At 35.8% G+C, this 10,050-nt stretch overlaps 1 protein-coding gene across 2 annotated transcripts; it reads right to left on the reverse strand.

Annotated features, from left to right (window-relative positions):
- Window positions 1-797: 797 nt before the first annotated feature.
- LOC104905771 (BRASSINOSTEROID INSENSITIVE 1-associated receptor kinase 1) lies at window positions 798-9,828 on the reverse strand. Of its 2 annotated transcripts, XM_010694402.4 has the most exons (12): window positions 9,516-9,827; window positions 8,777-9,009; window positions 7,417-7,549; window positions 7,258-7,329; window positions 5,112-5,255; window positions 3,855-3,926; window positions 3,661-3,732; window positions 3,488-3,567; window positions 2,790-2,921; window positions 2,361-2,702; window positions 1,713-2,107; window positions 798-1,461 (listed from the first exon to the last, which is right to left on the reverse strand). In XM_010694402.4, exons 2-12 carry the CDS (start codon window positions 8,862-8,864, stop codon window positions 1,147-1,149), a joined length of 1,845 nt encoding a protein of 614 aa, XP_010692704.1. In that variant the 5' UTR covers window positions 8,865-9,009; window positions 9,516-9,827; the 3' UTR covers window positions 798-1,146. The 2 variants fall into 2 exon arrangements, with proteins under 2 accessions (XP_010692704.1, XP_048503177.1); XM_048647220.2 differs by lacking the exon at window positions 3,855-3,926 and having other exon boundaries at window positions 9,516-9,828.
- Window positions 9,829-10,050: the final 222 nt, after the last annotated feature.

Genomic DNA, 10,050 nt, shown 5'->3' on the forward strand with positions numbered 1-10,050 from the left:
TAAACAAATCTTTCAAACAAAGACAAAGAATAAATCATTTAACATAAAAAATTATCTCTCAAAAATTATATAATTCACATGAATTTACATAAAAACAAACAATTTTTTAAGCAAAACATGTATAAACAATATCTTTAAAGAAGATATACATATAATACAAAACGAAAATTTACGATGTGGAGAAAAATAATAACAAAATTACGTTTTTTGAACATTATAAAAAATATACTTTGTATAAAAATAATTGAACTTAAGAACATGAAGAAAATGAAAATATTAGAAGAGACAAAGACAAACCCAAAAAAAATATTGCCAAAAAGATAAGAGGAGAGAGAATGAGTTAGTTGGAAAATTAGGAGCATTAATTATCCCTTGAAATACAAATCAAATTTGAAATTTGAAATTCAATTTTCATTTGAAATTCAAATGAAAATTCTGAAACACATATTTGAGACCCAAATTCAAACATCAATAAAAAACTACTTCATCATCGGTGTATGTTTGGGCCACATACACCGGGTGTATGTGTAGCCTTTGCCAACTCCACCTTGATCACTAAAATAGGTAGACCTTTAGTAGCTTAAAACTAGAGTAACATGACAAGAAACCAGCTATAGATATTCAACTATATTTAAAAAATATTTTCTTCATCTTAAAATAGTTTATGATTTGCAATTTAAGCCATAAACTCCTTGAATCTTACAGTTTGTACTCCGATTTATTTTTAAAAATATTTCAAACCGGACTTGAACTATATGATACTGATATAATTATAGAAGTTTGACCAAGTTACAAACTAGCATAAAAGGGAGCAATATCTTTTTCATTGATACAGTAAAAATCACTAATTTGCTACAGCCTACATGTAAAAATCAATACACAATGGCGCTTTCTTGATATTGTGCTACTTGTAGTTCCTAGAACCCACAATCATTTTGACCAAATATGGACATCAAAGTATCTGTATCTGTCATTGTGAATACACTACAAAATGAAAATTGGAAAAAGGGGGGAGATGATGATACAAGGGAGAGTAAGAATAGGGAAAATATTCACATATGAGACGACTATTAATTTTCAATACATAAACAACTTTTAAGAAACTTGGAATTACATATATTTCAAATATTAACCAATAAAAAGATATCATCTTGGACCAGATAGTTCATCTGGCCGGAGATTAGAAGTAGAGTCAACGATCCATTCGGTATTAGGGTGGTGGGAGAGATTGATTTCTTGGCGAAACATCTCTTCCTTTTGCCATTCCTCCCACCTCTCAGTCAAGCCATCACCTTCCAGCATTCTGACCACCTCCGACATCTTAGGTCGTTCCGTTGGAGAGCTCTGTGTGCAAAGCAAAGCAACTTGAATAAGCTGCTCAACCTCAGCATCAACATAATTGCCCTGCAAATCACCATCAACTAAGGTCTCCAGTTTCTTCTCTTTAAGAAGCCCTTTTACCTGAAAATTTTCAAGATCGATCAAACATTAGTAGGGATAGGAAACCCTAGGGGTAGCTAGATAAGTGTATCAACAAAGGGAATATAAGATTTCCTGATGATTAGGAACAGAGAAAGGCTAGATATTTAATTGTTAGATATCTAAATTTTGAGATATGAGTGTGAATTAGGTTTGCAATTCCACTTGAAGTGGGGTCTACCAGCCTTTCTCATAAAAATATGTTTGTAATCCAGCAGGATTCCTGTACGTACCCAATCTAGCAACATAACATCGTCATCATTGGCTAACCGGGCAAGATCAAAAGCCCTTTGTCCAGTGATGAGCTCTAGAAGCATAACTCCATAGCCAAAAACATCAGTTTTCTCTGATGACTTTCCAGTTGAGAGATACTCGGGCGCTATGTGTCCAATCGTACCACGTACAGCTGTAGTAACATGAGTATCTTTGTAGTCCATAAGTTTTGCCAGCCCAAAGTCTCCCACAACTGCTTCATACTCCTCATCCAGTAGTATGTTAGCAGCTTTTACATCACGATGAATAATTTTAGGATCACAATGATCATGTAAATAAGCAAGCCCTCTAGCAGCTCCCAAGGAAATTCGCTTCCTGATCTCCCAACTCAGTGGTGGGTCTGTTTCAGGGCGTTCTACAACAAAGGAGAGAAACATGTGAACAAACTAATTATTCAAGTAACAACCACCAAATGTAATATTCATAAGTTCCATGTATGACAACTAGTGTCAATTTTGATAGATCTTTACAAAGTGGGCACTATTCCTGGGCAGATCAATACTTATTTTTGCATTTTGAAACCCTTCACATTTTGTAGAGATTCGACTGAAGTGAGTTTATATAACTCATAAGAAATTGACAACCACCAAGAGTTAGATAAGAAATACCTCTCAAACAGGATGCAACACTTCCATTAGCCATATATGGATATACAAGTAATCTTTCCGTGGGTGTCATGCAAAAACCACGCAAACGAAGCAAATTTCGATGGACAGCCATGCTAATCATTTCAACTTCAGTTTGAAACTGGAGTTCACCACCTTGAGTGCGCTCCTCTTTGAGTCTCTTGACTGCCACAAGAGAACCATCAGCCAACCGCCCCTTGTAAACTTTTCCAAATCCACCTCGACCGAGGATATTTTTGTGGCTAAAATTATCAGATGCAACTTGTAATTCTCGCAGGGAGAACCTTTTCAGTTGTCCCAGATGAACTTCTGGATCTTCTTCAGCTACATTCAAGGAAATAGTGAACAAGGATTACTATAACGCGGCGTTTTTAATGTCAAATAGAAGCCATATTTTGTGTTTCCACTAACCAGGCACATCAAAGAAATGATCCTGCGGTTTCCTCCGTCGCCACCATGCAAGGGCAATTGCAGGCGCTGCAAATAGTAGCGCTGCACCAGCAGCAACTCCTCCAGCAATGGCTCCAGTGGCACTATTAGCACCTAAAAAGGTAGTCAGTAGATACATCAACCACTCTATCTTCCACAAAGACATGGGCACTTATGTTCATTCGGTGAAAGTAATGAACATAATTTTGTGTTTGATGATCAGTTAAATAGTAATAAACATAAGCAACACAATTTAACTCCTAGTGGCGGTATAAGGAATAGAATCAAAAGAAAAAGAAAAAAAGGACAGCATAAAGAACTACAACTGTCCAAGTGAGACGAGTGGAACCTCATCTATCCATCACTTGATTAGGTTCAAAAGAACAAAGGAATCACCTATTTATTTTCTAGAATTTAACTTCTGAAAAAGTCATCACCAGGCAAATATGAAAAAGAAAAAGACAGAGGAAACAGAAACCTTCAGGTGGATAAATCAAATTTCTTTTTTCTTAAACCACTATAATGGAATAAATATTGGTGTAACTTCAGAAGTAAAAAAGATTCCCTTCACCTAACTTCCAATAAGAAGAATAGCTACTTTTCTCTAAGAAATAGAACATAGAGATGAGAGTGACTTAGGCAGGACCAAGATTACAGTAGCAGTAAAAGTCAAGGACTACCTGAATTTGAAGTAGGTGCTGATGGAACTGGAGAAGATGGAGGTGTTGGTGGCATTACCAAATTCTTATTTCCATTAAAACTGAACAAAAGGAACATGACAACAAACATTGAAAACTTTATATCACCCAGGTTAATGGAGATCATGAATATACGAAAGGTGAAGCTAGTTCACCTTATAGGGGTAAACATTGAAAAGGATCCATTGGTAGGAACAGTTCCTGACAGATCGTTGAATGATAAATCACTGTAATTCACATTGTACGAAAAAAGAAAGTTATACACCCCTTAATGAGTGCGTAAAAAGGTTATGATCATGAGAAGCAGAGCATCTTGCTGATGAAATGATAAGATCAACCAGACACTCACAGGACTTGCAATGTCGTAATATTAGTTAATGTTCTAGGTATTTGTCCAGACAAGGTGTTGTTGTTCAGCCGCCTATCCTTGCAGAAAAGTCATGCAATAGAAAACAGTTAGGATAAAATAACAGCACGATGGCATTTAGGAATAGATAAATCTTTCTTAGAGAGTAGGCTGATGCCATACTTCAATTAAAGAATGGACTTTTCACTGGGTACCCCCGAGTTTTACAAAAATGCACAAGGTGCCCTTGAGGTTTTAAAAATCCAATTAGAATACCTTTCAATCTCTTATTTAGGAAGAAATATGAAAGGTGTTCCTGAAGCTTGGAAAAGAAGGATATAGGCACGTTTGCTTGCTGAAGTGCGGAAAAAGATTCCAAAAGAAAGAAACCAGCGGATTTTTGAAGGCATAGTTTTCCCACGTAAAGATTTAAGTTCCCTTTGTATTAGCTCCCCGGCAGTACTTGACGATTCACCGGGTACCCCCGAGTTTTACAAAAATGCACAAGGTGCCCTTGAGGTTTTTAAAATCCGATTAGAATACCTTTCAATCTCTTAATTAGGAAGAGTTATGAAAGGTGTTCCTGAAGCTTGAAAAGAAGGATATAGGCAGGTTTGCTTGCTGAAGTGCAGAAAAAGGTTCCAAAAGAAAGAAACCAGTGGATTTTTGAATTTGAAGATATCTTGCTTCATAATAGCTCACGGTCACTAATGTCTCAGTCCTTGACATTCTTTAGCATTGTCTTCTTCCTTAACAAATTCTTAGGTTGCTATTGTCAAAGTCAAACCTTAGTAAATGATTTTTTTTATAACTTTTATTAATATACTGCCTCCGTCTTTTTTTAATTGCTACATTTTACCATTTAAACATGTCTCTTTTTAGTTGCTATATTTGTCAAATATTTCTACTTTTAGTATTTGGTACCCACATATTATTTACCTTTATAAACTTATTTTTGTCTCCATCACACAAAAAGACAACTACTTTATGCTTTATTGCTCTATTTTTTCAATGGTCCCCACATGTTTCCTTGGTCTGTGTGTTAAAGTAAACGTAGCAACTAAAAAAGACGGAGGGAGTAAAAGATAAGAATATTCAGAGATGTCTTGGAGGTCATGCAAAAAACAAATGGGAAGTTTGTTAAGGGATAGGGGGAGTATATGGGTAACACCTCTAGTGTCTTTCCACCATAATTTTTGTTACTTGTCATAAAAAAATGCAATGATAACCAAAATAAAATAAGAATAGATGTATTCGTACAAGAACCGCAATCTTTGAAGCTTTCCCAATGTATCAGGTATGGGACCTGAAAGATTATTTAGGTAGAGATCCAAGCTCACTAGATTTGTCAAATTTCCAAGTTCGTATGGTACTGGACCACTTATGTTATTGCTGTAAAGCTCCCTGTCAAAGAGAGCATAAGAGATTATAAGTCAACATAGCCTAATTAGAAAAATAATGCACGACCCAAGGGAACAACAAAGGTTAAGCAATTAAAACAAGGAAAATATTGACATTATAAATTCTGCATGTTAATCCACTACATTATACACATTGTACTATTGTAGCAATGATGAAATAATTAAGATTCATAAACCTCCTTCCTGTTAAAAAAAATCTAAATATAAAAGTAAAAATAAAGCACAACCATTTACATTACAGTTCCATTGGAGGACGCACCTTAGGCATCACATCCTTTGAACTAGGGCTACATCGCAACAGATAAAAAGCGAACACCTCAGTTGACAATTAATATTAGTCCCTAAAGTCCAAGGCTGATAAATTGCAACATGGTAACAAGTTCAGCTCTGTCGGAAACAGACAAGGGTTACACTCTGATCTGTACTTGACTGTTTGATCTGCTGATTAATTCTACAAGTTTTAGACACTGTTAGTAAGGCTCTTTAATTTTTCCCTCCCTTGTGCCCATGTGAGTCACATGTCTAATACTATAAAACATCCAGGTACGGAGTCCTCATGGGCTATGGAGCCCAGAAACTATATAACAGAAATGATATTGTGCTGGTCAAAGTATATCTGTATATAACCCTACATATATTTATAATAAAATTTACAAAAATGGCTTATGAAACCATCCCTGATGATGATCACACCAAGAAGATGAATATCCACATAACGTACAAATGATTCTCCTCTCTATCATCAGTCAAACTACAAATGTACCAAAGATCATAGCTTAAAACTTGCATTCATAGTAAGTTTAGCTCAAATGATGTTAACACCTTATGTGACCCTAACTCAAAGCATTTACCGTCAAAAGTGGAATAATGAACCTAAAAATGTCAATATAACCTAACTCACAGAATAGCAGTGCTTAGAAAGAAAACTGGCATGCATATTTAACTTTCAACAGTTCTATACTACAAAACCACATGACATCTGGTCTTTCCCTAGAATGAGGCAATTAGGTTTGCATTTTGACCTGTGTGTACTGTGTACACTATCCAATATCCATCAAGTGTCTCATACGTTTTCCAACCAAAATCAATCATCGTTGCATAACCAGCTTCACACAAATTCTAACATCCTCATGCCATTTTATGCATCTACAAACTATTAGGATTGCGAGCAATTTGTTGGGGAAGTTTTCCATCATTGATACTTAGTTTAGTTACTTTAGTAGTTTCAAGATGGTTTTTCCCTGTATCCATTTTCATTTCTATCTACATGGAATAAAAGTTATTAATCGTCACCCAAACAGACATAAAAGAGGACCACTTGATCTCTACATAACCTATATTTGGTATACTTGATACTTCTGTCTTAAATGACAAAAGATCAGATATCAAGCAATCACAGCCTTCGGCGTTGGCCGCATTAGGGTTCTTATTCTTTGCAGTGTTGATATTGTTGAATTGGTTACAATAGCATGACTCACGAGGCTAATAACAGGTCAACTCAATTCTCACACTCTGGAGTGGCTTTGAGGCTTTGACTGCAATTTCCCATGAGCTAAAAGCTCTATCGAGTCTAGTCCTGGTTAGAATCAGAAAGCGAAAACTGCAAAGAGAGGCAATGACTTCCCCAAAACTAGGCAGGACTAAGGTGACACAATATGACAGGATAACAGGCTGAGAGCACTGTTCTTCAAAAGTAGGCTATCATACAAGGACGCAATGCTCCCAGATGTCCTTAATGATCTTATGTATCATTGATTAGCATCACCTTCTGGCTATTCTCCAAAAAGCGTCCAATCAAAATTGCCAAAAGCTCAGCATCAATCATCAACAGCAACTATCAACTCCGCAGAGAGCAGTTGTCATTTGCTAGTTGCCACTGAGTTGAAGTAGTCTATATATGTAATGAGTAAAAATCCTCAAAAGCAGGAGAGCAACAGCAAGAATAACGGAGAAAAAAAGAAAGAATTATTTATTTTAATACTTACAAGTACTGAAGATTTGGAAGCTGACCAAGTTGTGTAACAAGTTCACCAGTTAAATTAGCGTTTCCAAGATCACTGACCAAAGACATTCAACAAGCTGATGATCATTAAGTGTTTTAGAAAAATCTACAAGTTAAATTCGATCAGAATTTAGCAGCTCACACTCTGGTAACGCTGTTCTCACTGTTGCAGGTAACATGAAACCATGTGCAGGGATTTACAAGGGTAGGATCCCAACTTTGCAGTACACCATTAGGATCAGCCAAGCTGGTCTTGAGTGCATTTAAAGCATCGCCTGTTTTACATGCACAAGGCAATTGTCAGGGGATAAGACATTAAGCAATTTAGGATCTCCGCCAACAGCTTCTATGGAAAGATAGAAGTAATTGTCGCAAGCAGAACTTAGTTTCTTAAAAGTTAAACACTATTAAAGCAGCTCTGGAGCTTGCATTATTCATCATCTGCCAAACTAATAGCATTGTAAGATCACGCATGCTCCAAAATTTGGATGACAGCAAATTAAACAAAACTCGGGGCTTGAAAAAGAAAAAGTAAGGTACTAGCGTGTTAGGAAAAAGGAAACATAAAGAACGCAACTTCAACATACCATAGTTGGTAGCGGATTTGTTCAGCAAATTAAAGAATTGGAATGCACTACAACTTTTTTTTATTAGACGAAAAACATTTTCCATAGAATTTACTAAAGCTTTGATTAATTACTCACAAGAAAATTTTGAGAGAAATGTAAGAAATGAAAAGGGGAGAGGATAGTTAGTTGGGGATAGAGAACAAGAAAGAGGAAGGAAGATGAGTTGGGAAGGAAAATGAAGTTCTTTCCTTCAAAAAAGAACATTTTTTCTATCATTGGGAAATATATTAACACCATATACATACCAATAAATCATTTTCCTTCCAACCACACACTCTCTAACTCCAACTTCATTCGTCAAACATCCAGCCTAAGAATTTGCTATTCATGCATATAGAGCTAGTATTTTTCTAAAATAGTAGGTGCATGTTTAAGGGACATGATTACACGAATACCTCAAGTGTCCAACTTCTAATGCTATCCTATGTTCCAATGGCATCATTCTCATTTTACCAATGTACCTAATCAAACCCTACATTAACAGGAATAAACAGCTTCCAATTCTCCATTTTGATCCGGCAAGGTTCATAAAAAATTGCTAGAGAAGCATTTCAAATTCTCTTCATTCTCAAAACTTTTAAATCATCACTCCAAGGGCATGCTTGGACTGTGGAATAATGCAGGGGGTTAATAGAAAGATATAATAAAGAAAACAAAAGTAAATGGAGGTGGTGGTAAGTGTGATAAGGTATTGAATGTGTAAAGAGAGGGAATTACCATCCACATTCGAGGGACAAACATTAATTTTAATTCTGAATAGTTACGCTAGTAAGGTATTGAATCATTACATGAGCAAAGTAACTTAATTCAACAAACATAATATATATGAATGACAAATAAACCAAGTCAGACAAATTTGGATAAGGGACTGACCTTCAGCATTCGCAGAGGCGTAGCGAAAGTAACTAAACAGCAAAATCAAACACAGAGGAACCCAAACAGTGCATACCCCTTGTTCCATTTAGCTCTGGATCTTCTCAATGGAGCAAACAGCTACAAAATACTTAACATGTACTCTACACATAGCCCAACTAATTTCATCCACCAAAAACCTCGTCGTTTAACCCTCTTACGTCTTCAATTCACTTCCAATCACCAAATAAAAGCTGCCAAACAACAAAATTAAAGCGAAATCAACAAGTCAATCAAAGCTTAGATAGTCAGTCAGTCAACTCTCACTCCATCTCTTCTTCTAAAAAAGCTTAAAATGCTGCAAAACTAAATGCAATAATTTCTGATTCTTTATCTAATTGAATTGAATTGAATTGAATTTAATGCAATAATCATCAATAATAAGCAACGAAAAAATCACTCCAGAAATAAACGAAAACCACCTAAATTTGAAGAGAAATCAATAAGTCAATTAAAATGTAGTCAGTCAACTCTCATTCGTTCTCCGCTTCTAATAGAGCTGGAAATGCTGCAATAATTATCAATTTCTTATCTAATTGAATTGAATTTAATGCAATAATAATCAATGATAAGAAAATAATCACCAAAAATCACTCCAAAAAAAATAAACAAAAACACCTAAAAAAATTTTTTTAGAAAAATTGAGATTATAACGAGAAAATTAAAAAAAAAACCCAAAAAACTAAAATCGACGACTTACGAGAGAATTATTACGCCGGAATCCTACTCCGGCGGCGGTGAAAAACGAGTAGCAGAAAAAGATCGGAGAAATTGCAGTGAGAAAAAACGGAGGAGAGAGAAAGTGAAGTTGAAAGTTGAAGAAGGATTTGTAGGGAGGAGAGACAAAATAGAGAGAGAGAGAGAGGGGAGGCAGCAGCAGCAACGAGAAGGAAGTTTGCCTGAAAATGGCGAAGAAAGAGGAGAGAGAAAGACTAGTCAGCGATTTCTGGCTGGTCAGCGTACTCCTACTTCCACTGCTTCTTCTTCTTTTTCTTTTTCTGTTTTTTTTTTCTCCCCACTAGGCGGCTTTCTTTTTAACTGTTGTGCTTGTGTAGGGTTGAAATCTCTATTTTAGCCTTTGACTTGGTTTTAGTTGGGGGAGTGGTAAAAAGGGTTGGTGTTGTTTTGAAGTTTCTAAGGGTATTTTAGTCATTTTGGTAGCTTGTATTGTAAACGGTCTTTTTTGAGTTTTTAACTATTGTTTGTATGGGTTGTTTTTTTTTATACTACTCCCT

Source organism: Beta vulgaris, chromosome 1 (genome assembly GCF_026745355.1).
Source record: "Beta vulgaris subsp. vulgaris cultivar EL10 chromosome 1, EL10.2, whole genome shotgun sequence".
Taxonomy (NCBI): Eukaryota; Viridiplantae; Streptophyta; class Magnoliopsida; order Caryophyllales; family Amaranthaceae; genus Beta; species Beta vulgaris.

What these genes read in the sequence shown, in the direction of transcription:
- LOC104905771 (XM_010694402.4), bottom strand. Translation starts at nt 8,864, where the DNA reads ATGGAACAAGGGGTATGCACTGTTTGGGTTCCTCTGTGTTTGATTTTG. An exon ending in AGCACCTACTTCAAATTCAG is followed by an intron (nt 2,922 to 3,487) that starts GTAGTCCTTGAC and finishes CTACCTTTTTAG; the next exon opens with GTGCTAATAGTGCCACTGGA. An exon ending in TGTTGCATCCTGTTTGAGAG is followed by an intron (nt 2,108 to 2,360) that starts GTATTTCTTATC and finishes CCTTTGTTGTAG; the next exon opens with AACGCCCTGAAACAGACCCA.